Genomic DNA, 24,068 nt, shown 5'->3' with positions numbered 1-24,068 from the left:
AGGAGTACCTATTTTGTAATGTTATTACACTATTTTTTTTAAAGTACCCACTTTTTCAAATTGAAAAATAACTTGTACCAAATGAATAATAGACTCTTTCAAAGTAATGAGTTTGAGTTCAATTTTGTTTTTGATTTTTTAAAGTAAATATAGAAAATTTGGAGGTGAGTTTAGAATCCTAAACGCCAGACAGAGATTACAAATGATGTCGGTTTAGTAGTCTAATTTCATTTTAAGCAACTTTTAATAACTTTTATAAGAAGAGATAAAGTTTTTTGAATCTCCTCCAACGCATTATATGATGATTTATAAAGTTATTCTTATGTTATTTTTTAAAATATTGAGAGCATTTGTGCCTCATACCAATGAGTCACTTCATTCCCTTTCCAGTCTATTTACAAGTGTTTAGTATTGGTTCCTACCTTTAACTCATTTCTTCATATTAGGCGTAGTCCCTTGGGCACCCCCTTGTTACATTCCTTACCAATGTTCAGTGCCTATAGGTTAAAGAAGCATAAGAATAGAAACGGTAATTCGGGCCGCATTCACTGCCACCTAAGTGCATAGGATTAAAATGAATAACCTTCATTACTCGTTTCTGAAAAAAAAAAAAAATCATTAGTAATAAAAAGAAAAAGAAAAAGAAATCAAATGGAGGCCACTTTGATAATTTCAGTTGTACCCTCCAATTCTCTCTTATACATTACATAAGTTGTAGGTTGTAACCCCACCTTTTTGTCTTTCTAGAAAAATCTCATCTTTGGTCTCAGATAGAGGGTTTAAGCTAAAACCCATGGCCATGGCTTTGAGAACCGCGGTGGCGGCGGCTGCTGCGCCTCGCGGCTTCAGGCGTTTGTTGTCCACCACTTTCACCCCATCCTTCAATCCTCCTTCAGCCACTGTGGCCGCTCAGCAGCGCGAAAAGGCCGAGCCCAGCACCAACCTCTTCGTCTCTGGCAAGCCACTCTCTCTTTATTCCCATCATACCCTTCATTTCTTATGATAATTTCTTGTGTTCTCTTCTGGGTTTTCCTTAATCATTCCCTTTTTCTACTATGTTGATGGGTATTTGACTGTATTGGGTTTTGTTGCCATTGGAAATTTATATTTGGATGTCTAGTTGGTAGTAGTCTAATTGTTGCTGTAATTGTTTAGGATGGTGCAGTAGGATTAGAATGTGTGGTAAATCTAGAAGCAATTGTGTGCTTTTATTTTTGGTTTATGACACACATGTTGATATAAGATAGTTACCTGATATGAAAAAATTAATAGATTTTTTGGTCAGCAATTGGATTTTTAACATTTTGGCTTGTTAGTGCGTTCTTAGGGTTTTTGGTTTAGGGCTGAAGTTTTGTTTACTCCTTACTTAGACCTCGCAAGAAATGTTTTCAGATGGTAGCTATAATAGATAACATTGTAGCTATAACTACTGTCTTTTTGTGGGGATGAAACTTAGATACAATACCTTATGTGTAATATGTTAGGTTCTCCAATTGAATTCAAACACTTGGTTTCATTGACCAATAAGACATAAATAGTATTATCTTTTCCAATGACAATTAAATTCAAAACAACCAAATGTTTGAATTCAATTGGGGAACCTAATCTATTGTATCTATCTAAGTTTTGCCGCTTTTGTTGTTGGTGAACATTGCACTCTTTTTGTTGTATACAATTTGCACTTTTGAATTGGTCTTCAAGCTTGTAAGAGATATTGTTGGTCAAGCATACATGTTGTTTAATGCTTTGTACTGTATCTAAGTTTTACCCATTTTGTTGTTGGTGAACATTGCACTCTTCTTGTTGGATACAACTTTGCACTTTTGAATTACCGTGTCTTAAAGCTTGTATGAGATATTGTTGGCTCAGCATACATGTTGTTAACACTTTGGATCATTGATTTTGGTGGTTAGCACATTTCCTAATTGAAATAGATTGAGCTCATAGGTTGTCATCTTTTTGGAGAGAGTGTTCTGGCTATAAGAATTGACATTATAAGATGATTTTAGAGAGAAGCAGATTTGATGTAGATGAGCAGTAATTGGCTTAGTTTGCCTTAATTTCTTGAGTTGGGATGGGATTGGTATTTATCTAAATTTTTTAGGAAGTAAAAATATATTATCTGAGAAGTGAATTCTCTAGGGTTAAAAAGAGTGGCATAATGATTAAAGCTTGCCTAGTGATGTCTTCTTAAAATATAAATGTTTGTAGTTCTTATTTCACTTTTCTCTTGAGTTGTTTTCACCAGTATTTGTGAAGTCTAATTTTATAAACACATGCACATCTACACAAGAAGGGTAAAATATGGCTCTACAAACAAATGAGACGATGGATCACAATTCTTTTAAAAGAGGGGGATCCAGATATGTGAACATTCATGCCAATGAGCTCTAGCTCAACTAGCACTTCCTCCCTTATAACTTATAAGTGCTAGGTGGAGGGTAAGGTCATGGGTTCAAGAGTCAAGACCCAATGGGTGAGTGTGTATCTTACCAATAAAAGAAAAACAATATATGAACCTTCACTCATTTAATTCAACATTCTACGAAGTATGCCTTTTAAAAGTATTAGTTGCTGTGCTAATATATGAAAAAAAGTATTAATTTCTGTCTCTTCTTACTAGTTTTTTCTTGTCTTCCAGACCTGGGGTGGGGAGAGGAGGTTGGGGTGGGAATGGTTTCATTTACTGCTCTTTCCAGTAGCTAGAAATATCCCTCTGGCCTAATGTGATACTCCGTTTTCTTTTAGTCAAATTTCTAAATGTCTTTTATTTCTTGAGATGTTTGAAAGTTTGTGCTTAAACTTCAATTCTTGGTCATCATGCAGTCCATTTGTACTCCTCACACACACAGGTGTCTGTTAGATTAATACATGTATGATGATGATATTTCATTGATGTAACTTTTGAACTTACCTGCAAGCTTTGGATGATTGAATTGCCTTTCATATTTCATGATTTTTATGTGGTTTACTCCATATTTACAGGGCTTAGTAAACGTACTACCACAGAAAAACTTCATGAAGCCTTTTCCCAGTTTGGTGAAGTAGTTCATGGTTTGTTTGTCTCCTTTTATTTATGCTTATATCTTTTGTAGTGACTATAAAATTCTCAATTGACCTTTTGCCATTAACAGCTAAGGTGGTGACTGATCGGGTATCGGGATATTCTAAGGGTTTTGGTTTTGTGAGGTATGCTACTCTAGAAGATGCTGCAAAAGGAATAGAGGGCATGGATGGGAAGGTTAGTTGACATCATTCACAACGCTTTTTTCCCCTTGAGATGTTAAAAAGAATTTGTTGTGACATTAGATGCTGAACATAAGGATAAAACAATGTTTCCACCTTTAATTATCTAACCAACAAGCACAAGCACAAACACACACATTCGCATGCTGAAACATGGAAGCGGGTTCCCTTTGTTATGTTAAAAGTATATCTCCAGTCTTAAGAATTTTATTTTATTTTTGTCTTCAGTTACAACTTCCTATTGGATTAGAGAAAAACAATGCAAGGTCATGGAATTTTTTCATAACTTGTCTATGAATGCCTAGAAGATGATACAAGTTACTTCAAGGCACAGCATATCTTCAAAATATAAAAAAAGCTTCAGAAAAAAGGCCTACATAAACCCGTCTTCTCATGAAGTGGAGGTCACTAGTTTAAATCTTCCCTTGCCCCTCTACTTGGGGCCAAAATTTACTTATGGCTTTTCAATATGTATGTTCTCTCTCTTTCTAGATGTCCCTGTCTCATTGTTGTATGCATCCTACTACATTCTCCATATTTTTCTTTTCAACAAATTCCAATTACTTAATTAACAAAAAGGGTCCTTGCCAACATGGCAACTGAGTGACGGTGGTGATTTTTATTCAACTTTGGTCTTTCCTTTTGGTTCTTTAAATTTTATTTTATTTTTTTATATTCATTTATTACATTATTTTTCTTTATGTTGAATAGTTTCTGGATGGTTGGGTTATATTCGCGGAGTATGCAAGACCCAGACAACCACCTACCCCACCTGAGAACAATATGTATCCTCCATATGGCCATCAGTGACTCCTCTACTAAAGGGAACAAGTTTGTGATCCATTGAACTGCCTGGTCTACAAGTAGCATTTATGGGTCATAGTTCTCTATGTTTCTAAAGTGACAGCATGGTTTCTCTTCCATTGCCTAGAAGTTTTCATGTGGTGTGGGAGATTTAGCCTTATATGTGAGCTGATTAGCGGATTGAACTGAGAAATATATGGATCTTTAATTGTTGTATGTTGCAACTCTAATGTGCAAGATTTGGGTTTGCCATTTATGATAATTTTTTTCGAACTTCCATGATTAATAATTTTGCTAAATCTTTGCATCATAAATGGAATTGTTTATGGTGCATTTGGATTTGTTGTCATATTCTTTTTGTTAAAAAAGATATCAGTTGAAGACTTGAAGTTAACAATTGCCTAGATTTGTTTCTAAAAAAAATTGCCTAGTTTGTCTTTTATGCAGAGGGATTTGGAGGTTCAGTCCAAAAGTTTGGATGTGGATGGGCTCTTGATTATACCACAGTAGTGTAGTTGCAGTTTGGGACTGGTATATACCTTCATATGAAGTTTGAGTCATCCACTGGTATTAAGACTGGAATATTGAGGATGGTCTAAATTGTCTTTGCCTCATACGGTAGATTTTGCCTTTTTGTTTTAAATAAGGAATCATGATTCTTCTTAACAGAGTTTTACCATATGTTTGGATTAGGAGATAGGAGATTAGAGGGAAGAGGGGGATCCTTTTCTCCTTGGAAAAGGATCATCTACATTTAAAATATATTTAGTCAATAGCTTAGCATGTGTGCAGACATTAACACAGTTTTTTTGGTAGCTAAAACTTGTTTAACTATAAAGTTCATAATTATAAAAATAAAATACATCCATTTTAATTGTCGATGGTCCTTTTCCGAGGAGAAAAGGATTCCCCTCTTCCCTCTAATCTCCTATCTCCTAACCATACATATGGTAAAACAGTATTAAGAAGGAACACGATTTCTTGTTTAAAACAGTATCTCCTGTCTCCTAACCCAAACATGTGGTAAAACTCGATTAAGAAGGAACATGATTTCTTATTTAAAACAGTAAGGCAAAACCTTCAGTATGAACCAAAGATAATTTGGACCATCCTCAATATTCAAGTCTTAATACTACTGAGGTATAATCAAGAGCCCACCCGCATCCAAACTTTTGGATTGAACCTGCAAATCCTTCTGTGCGTAAAAGGCAAAATCAAGGGTTTTAAAAAAAAAAAAATTAATTTTTTTAGAGAAACAAATCTAGGCAATTGTTAAGTCTTCAACTGACACTTGACAAAAAATTAGAGTTCTATTAAATTATGATTAGATTCTTGATTGAGTTTTCACTTTAATATATTATATATGATATGCACGTATCTAAAAAAAATGGGTTTAATATGCTTGTTACAAATGCTTCCATTACTATAGTTCGCTGGGGTGGATGCTGTAATTAAATAAGAATTTTATCAATGGCCCAAGGAAAGAAAGTTGGATGAATGACGAAGAGAAGATATAGTTTAGTTAATTTTACTAGCGTGGATCTGACTTGAATTTTTAATTTGAGTGACTAATTTTGTTTGGATCAAATGTGCCATATTGTAGGAGTTGCATGTTACCAAGTTGCAGGTAACATGCACACATTTTATAGAACCCCCCATCAATGTAAAATTTATTTAACCAAAATTTTGTTCCATGCATTTTCCTCCACTTTATGTTCCATTCATTACAATAAAAACAAAAATTGTCTTCAAACATATTCTTATTATGTGATGAACATGCCTCACCTAACCCAACTAAACATGAGAGATATGTTATCTTTTTATTGGTAATTGAAACTAAATGCTCTAAACATGCTTAGAACCAAACATTTTTCGTAAAATGGATTAAACGACATTATTTTTATTTTTATTTTTTAATTGAAATTTAATATGAAAAGGAATTTTGTCTTTTGACAAAGGATAAAATTTTCCTTTAAACTAGTTTTAAAAAATCTCTTTTATGCCATTTTGTTGAATTTCACATATTATTCTCACATCTTTCTTAATATTTCTAACCAAAAAAGAAATTTCCCTCTTTACATATTCGATGCCAACGAACAACCAAGGCAATAAGGACAGGTAAAAGAAACTTTAGGGCCCGTTTGGATGGAGGGGGGAAAGATGGGAGTAGAAGAGAGTAGAGTAGAGTTGGCTAAAAATAAGCTAATTTTGAGTCAAATCTACTCTACTCTACTCCCCCTCCCTCTCCCTCAATCGAAACAGACCATTAGTGAAACAGTTGGAGTATTTGGAATGCATCCATCTTTTTGTTCGTGCTTATTCCGAGCGATCTGAAATGCAATCGCGACAGTGGAAACTAGAAACGTCAAGTGAGAAGCGAAGGTAGCACTAAACGCTAGGTGCTTGCCATTTGAGAAAGTTGAGGTCTATGGGTAAGTTGGCTGAGAGACTGACATGGAGGTCGGGAGGATCTGCGAAGCCAAAGACTTGGTGTATCCAAACTTAACTATACTTGCACACCGAGTAAATATAATAATAATAATTTTTAAAAAAAAACCTTACTCTGAAGAGTTTGGATTGCCATAAACACCTAAAGAGTCGTCTATGACTCTATGGTACAATAGTTTGTTGTAATGTGCAATTGGTGGTTTGTTATATGTTGTAAACAGAGGAAGCTCAAATACCAAAATTGATTCTGAAAATATGTTAGATTTTAGAAAGATTAAAAAAAAAAAAAAGAATTGAAGAAAAAATATGTTAGATTTTAGAAAGACCTTAAAATTAAAAAAAGGAATGAAGAAATTTGTTTAAGAGGCCTCACAAAATCTCTCTGGGGCTCTCAAATTAATTCAGTCTTTTTACATGTGGACGGACTTTTGGATCTAAATTACCAAATCATTTATGGTATTGTTTATTTATAAGATTTCAATACCTATTCCTTGGTGGACAAGGAATACATTTCGTTGCACATCAAAAAAACTTAAACCAAATAAAATTTTCAGACAATTTCTAATATGTTTATATTGTTAATTTTGGTTGGGAATGCTAGGTTGGGTGGACGGGTGGTCACGGCAATGGTGGTAAGTTTGATTGGTCTTGTGATGGTTTGAGGAGGCGGATGAGGAACTAGACACAGCAAACCAAAAAGACCTTTCAACTACCCCATCTCTTTTCATCAACTTCCCTCTGTTCCATTCAAACTCACTGTAAGTAAGAATTTTGTTTTGGCTAATAAATGTGAGGAAGATTGAAAGAGAAACTTGGGACTTCAGGAGGGGTCCATGAGGAACCAATGGAATCAATTTTAGTTGTATTATAAAAAAGAAAAAAGAAAAACCATGGTTAGTATTTTGTTTGATGCAACTGAAAGTGGCCCAAGTCCAATGGAGCAAAGGATTTTGATTCACTCACAATATGCCAATATCCTAAACCATAGTCATAGTGACAGGTACCATCACTACTAAAGTAAAAAGTTTTAGTGCATTGAACCTTATTTGAAATTTCAAAACAAAATAGTTTGAACTTGGAGCTCAAATATGTGAGTTAACCTATTATTCAAAGCTCTTCACATTTCACCACAGAATTCATATCTTCCTTTCTGCAAAACGAGTTAACCTTTGCCACAATTTTCTCCAGACCACATGTATTTTAATGTAGTGTTGCATTTGGTTTAGGTTTCATTTTGAGCCAATGTTACTTTGATTGGACATTTGGGCCACATGATACATAACGACGTTGTGACAATTATTGTTCCCTATAGCTGCTTATCTGACTATATTAATTGCTCTTTACATGTGGCCCAAGACCATACAATGCCGTGTCTATTATTTTTCCCAATGAGCCAATTGCTGAAGGACAGCTTTGCCTTCCTTTTGAAGAAAACAAAGCAAATTCATAACATTGAAAATAACTCAACAGTTGATATTTTGAATTTGAGGTGCATTGTCACCATGCTAGGACAAAGAAATCGTTTTAGTTAGATGGAATTGGTAGGAGGGAATTGAAGTCGATCAAACTAAATGCATTTTGGTTAACATACCCGACACTCGAAAGCTATAGCTAGCATTCTTAAAACTTGACTATACAGGAGATGATCGATTAGTCCTGTCAATTTTACTAGTTTTCTCGAGTTTGTTTTCTGGATGAAGCCAGTAAAATCAGGTAGCTTCATTGAGTGAAAACGAAGTTGGATTCATGATTGATAAGCACCATTCTTTCCCAATGCTAATAATTATGTAATGGAAATAAAATTTGTAGTCTTTTGAATGAGAATATATATATATATATATATATATATATATATATATATATATATATATATATATATATATATATATATCTATTGCTAAAATCTATTACTCAATTCCTCACCTGTTTAAAGATGGATTTTGCCTTTATATGTTGTGAATTCACTTTCAAATGGTGGCCAGACACTCATTGGTGGGGTATATATAGCCTCAAAGCTAAGTTTACTGAATTTTAACATGACTAGGTTTGATAATCACAATTACCCAAAGAAAATAGAAAGGTCTGAGAATGGACTTCATGAGCAATTAACATAGAATTATTAAGCTGGTTAGGTAATGGTGTGGGAAGGCACCATTGGTGGCAAAGTAACATGATTGGGAATTGAGTAATTGGTTGTCCAACAATGACAAATATGTGCAGTGCTTAGATGGATTAGAGTAACAAAGACGCAAATGACTTCACTCTTGTCTTGATTCGTTCTGCCATAAAATGGTTGATGTCTCTTATCAATAGATTAATGTTACTCTAGAGCTCTCTCTCCTGGGGTTGATAGAGCCTTGTTGAATGGATGGTTGAATTTGTTAATGGAATTTTTTTTTTCCTAGTGAAAAAGAAAAAAAAGAATTAGAACCTTGCCATGAATGACAGCAAGTTGCCTGTTGTAAACCACACGTCACATATATTGACGAAATAGGAAATAGTGCAGTCAAAATATATATTGAGGCACACGGTTAATGACATGGCAATTAATTGTGTGGATTGATGGTAGGAGTTCTCTTCTCGTTTTAGACGATATTTGGTAAAAGTTGACTAGTTTGATAACCTCATCAAGATCTCAGTAGTATGTATAGTATAACATTTTTCATTACGTGACGCAGTATCAATAAGTCTACCTTAAATACCCTTTCTTTTTTCAGAAAATAATAATAATAATAATAGTGAAATTCTTGGGTCATTTTTTGAATTTGAAATTCAAATGTTTAAGTTGTTGAGTAGATTTTCCCTTAAAAAAAAAAAGTCAGCCAAATTAATGTATTAAAAGTTCAACTGATGGAACCTTGACAATACACTTCAACTAAGTTGCTTAAATATATGACACCTGCAATTTACCTGCATTTATTTTAGTAAAGGGCCAATAATAATGGAGTCTCATGCCACCATAGTTGCAAAAGATAATATGATATCTCGCTTTATTAATCTGCACACTATCAGTATATATATGTATATATATATATATATATATATATATATATATTGTTCTCTAGATACATTTTGCGTTCTTCTACAGTGTCAAGCGTGATTATGAAAACAATATTAATTAGTTGTCTAATACGTTCTGCAATCAATATATCTCTTTCTTGAATTAATTATCATAGGTGGAGCGTCATGCTAAAAGGTCCCACCTCCCACATACCAATTTCTTAACCTAACTCTATCAATACCCTCTTTTTTGGGCATCTCCTCATGAATGAGGTATTGAATTGGCCACGTTCCCTAGGACCTGTTTGGTATAATTTATAAGCTGACTTTTTTGTTATTTTTTTTTGTGATTTTAGGACAATAGTTAACAATCATTTTAGTAAATTTTTTATACCACTTTTATGAGAAATGAAAAAGTTGTCAAAACATTGATTGCTTTTTTGTTTTTTGTTTTTGTTTTTTTCCATAAAAACTTTCTTTAAATAGATTGTTATCCATTATCATAAGGGCATTCATTAGCATTTCTAGTTATGCTAACGAGTGCTTTTAGGACAATGGTTAACAATTTATTTTAGGAAAATTTTGACATCACTTTTATAGGAAATGAAAAAGCTATCAAAATATTAATTATGTTTTTCCCCATAATTTTTTTAAAAAAAAATAGATTGTTAACCATTACTCTAAGGGCATCTATTAGCATTTTATTTTTTATTTTTGTTTTCTATTTTGATTTTTATTGTTGTTAGAAATCTTCTACATTACTATAGGAATCTCTCTCCTCCTCTTCAAGGCTTCAACCCCTATGTTCTTAGTATCTAGAGCATCCACACTAGTTCTTCTAAACTCTTCTAAAATGCAAAAAGTGACAAAATTTACACAATTTGAGCAAAAAAAAACCCACATTAGTGGGTGCAAAGTTGTGTAAAATATGCAAATTCATCCACGAGCTACAGTAACCGTGTATATTTACACGGTCACTGTAGCTATTCTATCCTTTAATTTATTATTTGTTTCTCTCTCCTCACCTCACTCTCTCCTTTTCAACTTGTACTCCCACCTCTCTCTCTCTCCGATCCCTCAGCCCCTCAGTCCAGCCTCCTCCATTCCTTGAGAGCGAAGCCTTCCTCAAGCTCCATCTCCATCGGAGGGGGCGAAATCGAACTGTCCGATCTAGGAAGAGTTGTTGTTATTGTTATGGAAGATCGGTGAATCAGTGGCTGAGTCCTTGAGTGGGTCAGAGTTGGTGATCTGGTAAACGGAGAACATGACGTCCTCTTCGTCGGCATCGACTTCGGCTTGAATGGGTCTGATCAACCTTCGCTCCGATCAACCTTGGGTTTTGGCTTGAATGGATTTTGGTTTCGGCTTGATCTGGGCTCCGATCAACCACCAATCTCACTCTCACAGATCTCAGGGCCGTGATGTGTGGGTTTTGATGGCTATTGATCCGTGATGTGTGGGCTCGTTGATGATGGGTTTAGGGGTCTCGATTTCCTGTGGGGTTTGGATTTATTGTTTGGATTTTTTGTGGGGTAATGGTGGTTAATGATTGTGGGTTGATGGTGGTGGTTGGGTGGCTAGGTTTGTGTTGGGTCTGTGAGAGGGTTCCAGAGAGGAGGAGAAGGAAGGAAATAATAAAAAATGTAAAAAGAATGAATATTTTATTGAATAAATGTGTAGAATAGATAAACTGATGTGAGTGTTTTGTAAAAGTGGAGGTGTAAAATAGAAAAAGTAGGTTTTTTCTTGTAAAATAGACAGAAAATTTGAACGAATTGATATGGTTACTCTAAGAAGGTGTTATTAGACCAACACAATCACTAACAGTTGACTTATTTGTTAAATTATCATATATATACGGTCTTCTCAATTTTTATATTTTCTCTCTCTCTCTCTCTCTCTCAAAAAAAGAAGAAGAATTTTTCTATTTTATATTTTAAAAATACAATAATATTTTGCTTAACTCTTTTTTTTTAAGTAAAATAAGTTAACAAAAATAAGTTTTTCATACACACGTAGTACTTTTTTTACTTATGTTCTAATTAAGTACTACTACATTAGGAGAATGCATCCAATATATGCATCTCTTCACTCACAAAATATGAATCCCAACAATACACCCGTACTCTCTCTCTCTTATTTATTTATTTATATATTTTCAAGGGGTTTCAAGTATTTTGCGCTGTCTTCATCAAGGTTGTCAACACCAAATTGACATAAATCACACGTAATTGGGTGAGATATAAATATAGAACTCATTAAAGACTAATTGGCTTTACACTTTTTTTTTTTTTTTTGATGAACAACTAATTGGCTTTACACAAACTACCTATCAGTTTTATGAGTTATAAGAAAGATAGGTGTAATCTAAACACATAATCGCACACATAATACTGTATGAATTATTATTTTTTTTTAGAAAATAATACTGTATCAAATAAATATAAAGAAATAGAGATACTAGGTGAAATAATGTCTACCCATAAGATATATATATATATATATATATATATATATATATATATATATATATATATATAAAAGTTTACAAAACTACCCTTAAATAAATTTATCAGTTTTTTTTTTTAAAGAGTTATTCTTAATGAGACAACTAAAAATGTTTCCCAATTAGATTAATTTTATTTAAATATTAGTTAGTTCTCTTTTCAAATAGTTTTGAAAATAAAGTAGGGGTATAATGGGAACATTAGTGTGGGGGGCAAAAAGATCCTGATGGGAACGTGTGCCTTTTGGGCCGTGTTAAGGAAGGCCGACCTGATCCTGGGTTTAGAAATTGTTAGTACTATGGGTCGGCCCATACGCCGAGGATCCGAGGATCCAGCCGAGGGTGACCTTATCCTCGGATGAACATTGAAGAACTCGGGATTTCATAGTAAAGATTAGGGGATGACATGGTTAAGGCCAATGGTTAAAAGGGGTGAACCCTAGAACGCTCCAGAAGCACCGGTGTTGAAGAAATGTCAAAGATAAAGGCTGCTACCTCCACATTAAAAACCTTACACCTACCACCCTGGCCGCATTTATGGGGAAGTGACACCTGAACAGTAGAAGAGAAACTTCTGGTTACTATTCAAAGGCACTGAGAAGGGAAATATCTAGGCTAAGGGGGAGGTGGGGCAACACGTGTACAAAGTGTTCAAAAGAGGGGTATTTAAGGAGAAACTTGAAATAGAAAAGGGGGGACCTTTTGTAACCTAAAAAGAAAGAAAAGACTAAGAAAGGGATATAATATAAGAACAGCTCTCGGCTTACGTCCGAGGAGGCCAATTTACAATATTCCTTATTGTTTTCAAGTATTCGAAATCCTTAGTTTGTCATTTAATCCCCACATACTTCTAACCTGGGTTTCAAGCCCACACTCTACAAATTCATATTGTTTAAGGCTCATTGGGCCTGGGCCCGTAACTGTTCTTGGGACCAGGTGCAATTGTGCACTTACAATTGGCGCCGTCTGTGGGGAATCTAGTCTAGAAGAGGTAGGGATATTATGGCAGGCTTAGGCTCTCACCATGCAGAGTCACAAGGATCACAACCGGAAGATCATTTCCAACGTCTTGAACATCGTAGGGATCGTGAGGGAAGCGTCCATACAGAATACCCAGGGGCTAGCCATACTCATGGAGGGGGTAGCACTACCCATGATGAGGGTTCTAAATCCATGCAGAGGGAAATCAATCGTTTGAAGAGGAAGTTACACCGTATAAAGCGTAAGGTTTCCCCGTCCTCGTCTAGTTCTTCCTCAGAGAAGGATAGGGAAGTTGGGTACAGTTCAAGGTCATGTTCCCCCACCAGCGCAACATCCTCCGGTGAGGAGGACGACAGGCCAACCCGCAGACGTAAGAAGCTTCGTTCTAGGGGCCTAGGCAACGATACCATGAGTAGGGCGTTGCACCAACTCTCTAAATCTCCGTTTTCACGGAGGATTGAGAGGGGGAGGCTTCCCAGAAGGTTCACCCAGCCCACCTTTACCATCTATAATGGTCGGACTGATCCGGTGGAGCATGTGAGTCACTTCAACCAAAGGATGGCAGTGCACTCTCACAACGAGACTTTGATGTGTAAAGTCTTCCCCTCCAGCTTGGGACCTGTGGCTATGAGATGGTTTAACGGTCTCAAAACGGGATCTTTAGGGTCATTTGGGGAGCTAACCAGGGCATTTGCTTCGCGGTTCATTACGTGTAGCAGAGTCCCTCGGCCATTGGACTCGTTGCTATCCATGGTCATGAAGGAAGGGGAGACACTGAAAGCATACTCCGACAAATACTGGGAGATGTTTAATGAAATAGACGGCGACTTTGATGAGGTGGCGCTTAATACCTTTAAGGTGGGCCTCCCTACTGATCACGACCTGAGAAAGTCTTTGACGAAAAAGCCCGTACGCAGTGTACGCCGTCTTATGGATCGTATTGATGAATATAATAGGGTAGAGGAAGACCGACGGCGGGGAAAGGAAAGGAGAAGGTTATCCCGGAGAGAAGGGATTTCGGGTCGGACGGATATCACAACAAGCCGAGGAGGGATTACTTCGGACAATCCGGCTCGGCGGCACCCCGGCCGTAAATGCGTGTTCGAGAACCGGTGCATCGGTTATTAGAAAAAGTTCGTAAAGAGCCCTTCTTCGGATGGCCGGCAAGATGGCGGGGGACCTGCTAGAAGAAATCAAAACCTTTTCTGTCGGTACCATCGGGATGTGGGCCACACTACCGAGAAGCTGTCGGACCACTGTGGAACCATCTAGAGCGGCTCGTCGGTGAGGGAAAGTTAAAGCGGCACTTGTGTCGGTCCACGGGCAGGTCGGTCAAGTTGGTTCAAACAATCGGAGGAACAGTTCATCTCGGCCAGCATTGGGAACAATTAATGTTATCTTCGCTGCACACCTAGGACCGGCTCGGGTCCCACTAGGGTTATGGCGGTTTCCCATCCGCAGGCCGAGGATGTGGGTAGCGAGGCCGAAGAGATTAAAGAGCACTTTAACAGTCTTGTGTTTCTCAGAGGAGGATAAGGTAGGGACTATCCAGCCCCGTGACGATGCTCTTGTGGTTACCCTTAGAATAGGGAACTATGATGTGAGAAGGGTGATGATAGATCGGGGCGGCGGTGCGGATATCATGTACCCTGATCTATTTAAAGGGCTAAGATTGGAGTTGGAAGATTTAACCCCTTATGACTCCCCACTTATAAGCTTCGAAGGAAGGGCCGTTATGCCGAAGGGACAGATCCGTTTACCCGTTCAATCCGGCACCGAAACGGTTGAGGTAGATTTCATTGTGGTTGACGCGTACTCTCCATATACAGCCATCCTCGCCAGGCCATGGTTGCACGCCTTGGGAGCTGTCTCCTCTACCTTACATGTTAAGGTGAAATTCCCCTCGGGGGAGCATGTTGAGGAAATCCTCGGCAGCCAGGTAGTGGCTAGGCAATGCATATCGGCTGCGGTGCTTCGTCAGTCAGAAATTGAGTCATCAACCTTGCCCATCCAGGAGTCATAGCAATTAACAGCTCCGGAGGCACCTGGAGCGATGACAGGAGACGAGGCTATTTGTGAGGAGTTAGAGAAGTTTGTAATAACAGATGATCCAGAGAGGTTTTTCCAAGTTGGCATACTTTTGCCACACCAAGAGAAGATGGAGTTGTTGAAATTTCTGAAAGATAATTTAGATGTTTTTGCGTGGGACCCCTATGAGGCTCCAGGCGTAGATCCGAACTTTATTTTTCATCGTTTAAACGTCAATCCTGCCATTGTTCCGAGGAGACAGCCACCTCGGCGATCTTCCCGAGAACATTCTAAAGCTGTGAAGGAAGAGGTTCTTAAACTCAAAAGGGCGGGGGCTATCAACGAGGTTTTCTACCCTGAATGGTTGGCTCATACTGTTGTTGTTAAGAAGAAGAACGGCAAGTGGAGAGTATGTGTGGACTTTACTGATCTGAACAAGGCCTGTCCTAAAGATTCGTTCCCAATGCCACGGATTGATCAATTGGTAGATGCTACTGTTGGACATCCTCGGATGAGTTTCTTGGACGCCTTCCAGGGTTACCACCAAATTCCCTTGGCGTTAGAGGATCAGGAGAAGACTGCTTTCATTACTCCAACCGGGAACTATCATTATAAGGTCATGCCATTTGGATTAAAAAATGCTGGGGCTACTTATCAAAGAATGATGACTCGAATGTTTGAATAGCAACTGGGGAAAACCATCGAAGTGTACGTGGATGATATGGTGGTGAAGAGTAAGACAGTACCTTCACACATGACAGATCTGGCCGACACCTTCCAGATGCTAAGGAAGTATAAATTGCGCCTTAACGCCTCCAAGTGTTCTTTTGGCGTGGGATCTGGGAAGTTCTTGGGATTTATGATTACTCATAGGGGCATAGAGGTAAACCCAGTGCAAGTTAAGGCTATTCAGAATTTGCAGCCGCCTAGGAACCCAAAAGAGATTCGAAATTGTTGGAATGATTGCTGCGTTGAATAGATTTATTTCTCGGTCAGCTGATCGGTGTCGTCCTTTCTTTCAGTTGTTGCACAAGTGGAAAGGGTTTCAATGGACCGAGGACTGCGAATTAGCTTTCCAACAGCTTAAGCAATATCTTTCTCGGCCACCTATTTTATCTCGCCCTGAAGTGGACGAGGTTTTATTCGCTTATCGCCGTGGCTATTCACGCGGTGAGCTTAGTCCTTATAAGGAATGAAAGCGGGGTACAGAGACCGATCTACTACGTTAGTAAGTCCTTGAATGAGGCCGAGGTGCGCTATCTGCCATTGGAAAAAGCACTTCTGGCTATAATCCACGCCACGCGCAAACTTCCTCATTATTTCCAATCTCATACTGTGGTTGTTTTGACCCAGTTGCCTCTTAAGGCTGTGTTGCGTAGTGCTGATTACTCTGGCAGGGTGGCAAAATGGGAAACCATTTTGGGAGCCTTTGATGTTAAATACAGGCCTCGCACATCGGTAAAGGGACGGAGTCCTCGCTGATTTGGTGGCAGAGTTTACTGAACCATTGTTAGAAGAAACTTCAAAAGAAGCACACATGGGTGAAAAATCAGTTGGTGTGATCACAGACGTATCGCCCTCGGTTTGGAGAGTTTATGTGGATGGGGCTGCTAATCAAAGAGGGTCTGGTGTTGGACTTGTTCTAATGTCCCCTGAAGGAATTGTCTTCGAAAAATCTTTGAGATTGGCCTTCTCGGCTACTAATAACGAGGCCGAGTATGAAGCAGTCTTGGTAGGCATGCAAATGGTACATAAGATGGGTGGCAAGGAAATCCACGTGTTCTCGGACTCTCAGTTAGTGGTCGGCCAGGTCATGGGAACCATGGAGGCTAGAGACCCCAGAATGCAGGAATATTTGGCCCAGGTCAAACGCCAGCAGGCTGAATTTGACTCCTTTGCCTTAGCTCACGTTTCTAGGAATGGAAACACTCATGCAGATTCCTTGGCTACGTTGGCAACATCCTCGGCTCAAGGTTTACCAAGGGTTATCCTCGTTCAGGATTTGGTAGAACCTTCTCTTGTAACTGCTAACGCACCTCGCATCCATCTAATAAGGCCTGGTCCTAGTTGGATGGATTCGATCATATCTTTTCTTAAAAATGACATTCTTCCCGAAGCCAAGGCTGAAGCAGAAAAGTTACGTCGAAAGGCGCCGCGTTTCTGGTTGTCCGAGGACCACAAGCTATACAAACGATCCTTTTCAGGACCGTACTTGTTGTGTGTACACCCTGAATCAACAGAAGCATTGTTGGAGGAATTGCATGAGGGAATTTGTGGGAGCCACACTAGGGGAAGGTCCTTAGCCCATAGAGCCCTGACTCAGGGTTATTGGTGGCCCAATATGCAGAGGGAGGCTCAGGACTATGCCAGAAAATGTGATCAATGTCAGAGGTTCGCCCCTAATATCCACCAACCTGGAGGGGTTCTTAACCCTCTCTCCAGCCCTTGGCCTTTCGCACAATGGGGCTTGGACATTGTAGGGCCATTTCCGAGAGCTGCTGGCAACAAAAGATGGCTGCTCGTGGGAACAGACTACTTCACTAAATGGGTTGAAGCTGAGCCTTTAGCCAATATACGAGATGTCGATTCCAAGAAATTTATATGGAAAAATATTGTCACTAGATTCGGAATACCACACACACTCATCTCTCGATAATGGTGTCCGGTTCGATAGTAGGGCTTTTAGGAAGTATTGTGGTGACATGGGTATCATAAACGGATATTCCACCCCGGTTTACCCTCAAGGAAATGGACAAGCCGAGGCGATTAACAAGGTCATAGTTAACGGGCTCGAAGAGGTTGGACGATGCGAAAGGCAGATGGGTAGAAGAGCTCCCTCATGTCCTGTGGACATATCGGACCACACCGCGCAGGTCCACTGGAGAGACACCATTCTCTATGACTTATGGAGCCGAGGCGGTGATACCGCTAGAATCTGGTTTTCCTACTTTAAAGACAAGTTCTTTTAGCCCAGAGAATAACCAGGGACTTCTAGAGAAAGATCTTGATTTACTTGAGGAACGGCGTGAGGCAACTATGGTCCAATTGGCTTATTATCAGCAGAAGCTAAAATGAGGATATGATGCCCACGTGAAGCTAAGGCCACTTGCACCTGGTGATCTTGTATTAAGGAAAGTTGTAGGCACTTCTAAGAACCCAGCATGGGGTAAGCTAGGACCTAACTGGGAAGGCCCCTATCGCATTGTTTCAGTAGCAGGCATAGGGTCATATAGGCCAGCTGATCTAGACGAACGAATTGTTCCACGTCCATGGAATGTAAATAATCTTAGAAGGTATTATTATTAATGAAACCAGCTTTTGTCAGTTTGTATTTCAAAGTTATGAGTAGCTCTGACGCTCGCAATTATCAATTTTTAAGAATCAAACAGAAACTTGGTTAAGTGCAGTCCTCGGACCACAAACCTTGTGAAAATTGATGTCTTATCATTTGTTAAACAGAACCTTAGTTATGCCGGGTCCTCGGACCTCCTACTTTGGGAAAATTAACATTTGAAGTTACAATTTTTAAGAATCAAACAGAAACTTGGTTAAGTGCAGTCCTCGGACCACAAACCTTGTGGAAATTGATGTCTTATCATTTGTTAAACAGAACCTTAGTTATGCCGGGTCCTCGGACCTCCTACTTTGGGAAAATTTACATTTGAAGTTACAATTTTTAAGAATCAAACAGAAACTTGGTTAAGTGCAGTCCTCGGACCACAAACCTTGTGGAAATTGATGTCTTATCATTTGTTAAACAGAACCTTAGTTATGCCGGGTCCTCGGACCTCCTACTTTGAGAAAATTAACATTTGAAGTTATTGTTCTAAAGAATCAAACAGAAACTTGGTTAAGTGCAGTCCTCGGACCACAAACCTTGTGGAAATTGATGTCTTATCATTTGTTAAACACAATCTTAGTTATGCCGGGTCCTCGGACCTCCTACTTTGGGAAAATTAACATTTGAAGTTACAATTTTTAAGAATCAAACAGAAACTTGGTTAAGTGCAGTCCTCGGACCACAAACCTTGTGGAAATTGATGTCTTATCATTTGTTAAACAGACCCTTAGTTATGGCGGGTCCTCGGACCTCCTACTTTGGGAAAATTAACATTTGAAGTTACAACTTTTAAGAATCAAACGAAACTTGGTTAAGTGCGGTCCTCGGACCACAAACCTTGTGGAAATTGATGTCTTATCATTTGTTAAACGAACCTTAGTTATGCGGGTCCTCGGACCTCCTACTTTGGGAAAATTTACATTTGAAGTTACAATTTTTAAGAATCAAACAGAAACTTGGTTAAGTGCAGTCCTCGGACCACAAACCTTGTGGAAATTGATGTCTTATCATTTGTTAAACAGAACCTTAGTTATGCCGGGTCCTCGGACCTCCTACTTTGAGAAAATTAACATTTGAAGTTATTGTTCTAAAGAATCAAACAGAAACTTGGTTAAGTGCAGTCCTCGGACCACAAACCTTGTGGAAATTGATGTCTTATCATTTGTTAAACACAATCTTAGTTATGCCGGGTCCTCGGACCTCCTACTTTGGGAAAATTAACATTTGAAGTTACAATTTTTAAGAATCAAACAGAAACTTGGTTAAGTGCAGTCCTCGGACCACAAACCTTGTGGAAATTGATGTCTTATCATTTGTTAAACAGAACCTTAGTTATGCCGGGTCCTCGGACCTCCTACTTTGGGAAAATTAACATTTGAAGTTACAACTTTTAAGAATCAAACAGAAACTTGGTTAAGTGCAGTCCTCGGACCACAAACCTTGTGGAAATTGATGTCTTATCATTTGTTAAACAGAACCTTAGTTATGCCGGGTCCTCGGACCTCCTACTTTGGGAAAATTAACATTTGAAGTTATTGTTCTAAAGAATCAAACAGAAACTTGGTTAAGTGCAGTCCTCGGACCACAAACCTTGTGAAAATTGATGTCTTATCATTTGTTAAACACAATCTTAGTTATGCCGGGTCCTCGGACCTCCTACTTTGGGAAAATTAACATTTACAGTTACAATTTTTAAGAATTAAACGAAAGATTGCTTAATATTTATCTTCGGACTACGACTTTGATTAAAGTTAACTTCTGATTGTGTCTGGATGTTAATACGTTACTGTTTATTAACTCGGATCGTGAAGTTAACTTCTGATTGTGTAAGGAATGGTCCTCGGATCTTACATCTTACTAGAAACAGAGCTACGCATTACAAGGGTTTAATCGTTATATGAGGCCCTCTCTTCTTCTTAAATCGAGGCATTGTTCAAATGAATTAACCATGTCATCTTGTATTAAATCTTTAATAATATACGCATGATTATGTGGAAGTTATGATTGTGCAATCCTTGGAGTTAGATTTTTATACTCTGAGAAACTTTTGATGTGACTTAATGGGAAACTTTTGTAATAAGTACAAAAAGAATAAAGTAAAAACAGATACAATCCAAGTGAAAAGTAAACGATATCCTTCTTCATTAATTAGTTGAGTATGCATTACAATATATAATTCAAAAACAAAAAAAAAAAAATGGAAAAAGAGAAGCCCTAAGCTAAGTCCTAAGCTGTTGGAGGAGGATCTTGCTGAGAGGTACTAGTGCCCTAGGTCTTTCTCAACTCCAGCTCAAAAGGAGTCATAACCTGCTTTCCTTTATCCACTGTCTTTGTTGGAAGGACGTTGGGCTCCACTGACTGGTTCAAGTTCTTCTCTGCATCCACTCCTCCTTCCTTTTCTTTATTGGAACCAGAAGGTTCTGTAGGATCAGGAATTTGCTGTGGGACCACCGGAGGTAGAGCAGGAGGAGTTGTCTCGGTGATAGGAGTAACAGCAGGAGCCTCTTCAATCTCCTGTATTTCTAGGGGAAGCCAAACATTCTCGGACTTCCTCAAATCCGAAGATTGGGGAACTCCTGCTACGTTTAAAGCTTCGCCCCATACTTTTTGACAGTATTCACGGCATAAAGCCGCGAACTCCTCTGTCAGCTGCTCCTCTGTGGCTGCTACCCCTTCATCGAAACTTGCCTGCTTGGCAGCTTGAAGAGAGAGTTGGAAGGAGCTGGCTTCTTCCTTCATCAGAGCCAGTTGCTTCTTCAGATCCGAGCACTCCCTTTGAGCTTGGGAGAGTTCTTCATCTCTTTCATGAAGGAGCTTGCGCTGTCCTTCTATCTGGGTCTTCATGGTCTTCAAGTTTGACTCGACCCCATTTTTCTCTCTCCTCAGATCAGCCACCTCCGAGGTCAACTTCTCATTCGCAGCAAGGGCTGTGCCCAAGGACTTCTCAGTTTCCATCCTGATTTCGAGCTCAGTCCTGGCTATTTTCCGAGTGTCTTCAATAAACTTCTCAGCTACGAAGACCTCCTGAATAGCCTGTAGTAAAGTATGATGGAGTTAGGAATAATAAGAAACAAACTTACCTATAAATGTTATTAAAAGTGGAATCTCCCTAAAAAGGGAGAAAAACTTACCAACGCTAAGTCTCTTTTTAGTGAGAGGAATAGTTGTGGCTGGCCCATCTTTTCCAAGGTCTCCATGTCCTTGGGCAGCAGAAGAGGGCGTTCCAAGACCTCGGCCAGGTGGTGGGCGTGGCCTTGTTGAACTGCCCTTATACTGGACTGGCAGGAGATGGGTGCGCCGTCCAGCCTTAGATCGGGGAACCAGGTGGTCGGTGCTCGGCGCACTTCAGCCTCGTCCTTGAATTCCCCGATTTCAACCGAACGGGCTCTACCCTTGCCCTTGTCCAGCTTCTGCTGCTGGGCCGGTGGGAGTTGTTGGCGTGGTTTCTTGGGGTCTTTATTAATCGTCCCCTCGTTATCCCCTTTCCTCTTCTTCTTGGGATCCTCGGCTGGCAGTTTTGGCTCAGCTGGAGGAGGAGGAGGAGGTAAAGTTGGGGGAACTTGGGACGTCCCCGTTTTCTTTTTTTCTGCAACCTTAGCAGCCCTATTGGTGAGGAGACCCTCCATTCTTCCCATGTCTTCTTCTAATTCGTCTTCCGGAAGGGCAACCACAAACCCTGCAATTCCAGAGGCCTCGGTGGCTTCTTCCTCCTCGTCGGAAAGTACCACAAACTGGTTCCCGCGAGGTCTCTCGGTGTCTTCGAGATGGAATTGGTCTATCTCGTCGTCAAGTGTGTGTGAAGAAGACACCTGTTCTTCTGGAACGACAGTTGCTTGTGAGTGCACGGCGAGGGGGACTGCTGCTATCGGCCGGTTGTACAAAATGGTGTTAGGAGCGTCCGGGAGGTCACGGTCGTCCAAAAAGTGGGGCCGAGCTACGTTTATCCTCTTTCGTCTTCGGTCGCCCGCAATTATGGCGTTCTCTATCTCCTGGAAGTCTTTGGAAAGGGGGGTGTACCCAAGAATAAGGTGAGCAGCCCGGAGTTGTAGGTCTTCACTAACGAACACCTCGGAGCGAAGTACCCGGTTTAGATCTGCGATGTTACAGTGACTCAGACGAGGACGCACGTGTTGCTTATCTGCAAAAAAGACGTCAAAACAAACAAACTTGGTCAGCTTTACATAGTTGTTTGACAAATTTAAGTAAGTACGAATACGCATTTCTGTGTGTGTGTTAGGAGAAGTTGTGTTGTGGGGAGATTAATCCTACGGCGTCGCACCTGGATCCCCCCACTCAACTGGGCAGTGGAAGCCGTCGTGCCAGTTCCCAGACACGATCAAGTAGTCGTCCTTCATGCCTTTGTTTGATTTGGGCACACAGGATATTAGTCTAACGGTGCTGGACCGAGATTTAATGTAATAACCTACTTTAGAAAGTTTATGGGACTCATATAGGAACACGACATCATGCCATGTGAGGTTTAAACCCATCTGCTCGTTTAGAGCATCTACACTACCTAGAACTCTAAAAACGTTTGGGAGGCATTGATCGGGACACAACCGGTGGTTGCGAAGGTACTCCCTAGTTACAGGTTTCATTAGGAGGGTCATCCCACCCTCTAGAAAGGCTATCATAGGAATGATAACCTCTCCCTCTTTCCTAGAACCGGCCACGGCTGTTGCCGGGCAGTATTTTAGTCCTACATCGCTGGGAATACGGTATTTGGCCCTAAAGCCTTCCATCCCAGCGGCGGTATCAACTAGACACTTAAACTTACCCATTGGAAAAGAACGAAAGGTTAAACTCTAAAGGGGAGAGTGTTTACGAAGACAGCCGAGGACTGTATCCGAGGAGAAAGGGTTAAGAATAGAGAGAGTAAGAACTTACAAAGTTGAAGGTACAGATTTCCACGGTTTTCTGCTGGTAAAGGATGATTGTTGGTGTTTTGATGGGATTGATTCTTGAGGAATAAATGAAGGCGCAGGTTCCCGAAGCGTCACGACGTGCGAAAAGGCGGCCTCGAAATTATATTTGTCCCGCCTAAAATTTCGTGGAGTAATGAGGGCCGTTAGATGCCCATCTCACCGTTGAACGTGAGGGACAAAGTGTAACTGGCAGTATTAAATACGCGCGTTGTTCAAAATAAAACCGCCAAATGGCATCTTCTGGGACGCGAAACGATTTCCACACGTGCCATTACTCACAAAATGATTGGAGTAGGTTCTCGTCGGATCAAAACCCTATTTTTCTCCTCGGACGTTGAAAATTAGAGTTTTGAGGGGCTATTGTGGGGGGCAAAAAGATCCTGATGGGAACGTGGGCCTTTTGGGCCGTGTTAAGGAAGGCCGACCTGATCCTGGGTTTAGAAATTGTTAGTACTATGGGTCGGCCCATACGCCGAGGATCCGAGGATCCGGCGAGGGTGACCTTATCCTCGGATGAACATTGAAGAACTCGGGATTTCATAGTAAAGATTAGGGGATGTCATGGTTAAGGCCAATGGTTAAAAGGGGTGAACCCTAGAACGCTCCAGAAGCACCGGTGTTGAAGAAATGTCAAAGATAAAGGCTGCTACCTCCACATTAAAAACCCTGCACCTACCACCCTGGCCGCATTTATGGGGAAGTGACACTGAACGAGAAGAGAAACTTCTGGTTACTATTCAAAGGCACTGAGAAGGGAAATATCTAGGCTAAGGGGGAGGTGGGGCAACAC

At 39.7% G+C, this 24,068-nt stretch overlaps 2 protein-coding genes across 2 annotated transcripts; one reads left to right on the top strand and one right to left on the bottom strand.

Annotated features, from left to right (window-relative positions):
• Positions 1–669: 669 nt before the first annotated feature.
• LOC142640682 (organelle RRM domain-containing protein 2, mitochondrial) lies at positions 670–4,336 on the top strand. Its single transcript, XM_075814886.1, has 4 exons — positions 670–956; positions 2,986–3,054; positions 3,135–3,241; positions 3,958–4,336. Exons 1-4 carry the CDS (start codon positions 794–796, stop codon positions 4,054–4,056), a joined length of 438 nt encoding a protein of 145 aa, XP_075671001.1. The 5' UTR covers positions 670–793; the 3' UTR covers positions 4,057–4,336.
• A 634-nt stretch (positions 4,337–4,970) lies between these two features.
• LOC142639496 (uncharacterized) lies at positions 4,971–21,671 on the bottom strand. Its single transcript, XM_075813660.1, has 3 exons — positions 21,485–21,671; positions 20,958–21,386; positions 4,971–4,985 (listed from the first exon to the last, which is right to left on the bottom strand). Exons 1-3 carry the CDS (start codon positions 21,548–21,550, stop codon positions 4,971–4,973), a joined length of 510 nt encoding a protein of 169 aa, XP_075669775.1. The 5' UTR covers positions 21,551–21,671.
• Positions 21,672–24,068: the final 2,397 nt, after the last annotated feature.

This window comes from Castanea sativa, chromosome 6 (genome assembly GCF_040712315.1).
Source record: "Castanea sativa cultivar Marrone di Chiusa Pesio chromosome 6, ASM4071231v1".
Lineage (NCBI taxonomy): Eukaryota > Viridiplantae > Streptophyta > Magnoliopsida > Fagales > Fagaceae > Castanea > Castanea sativa.
Note: the sequence above shows the minus strand (reverse complement) of the source record. Positions and strands in the feature narration are given on the sequence as shown.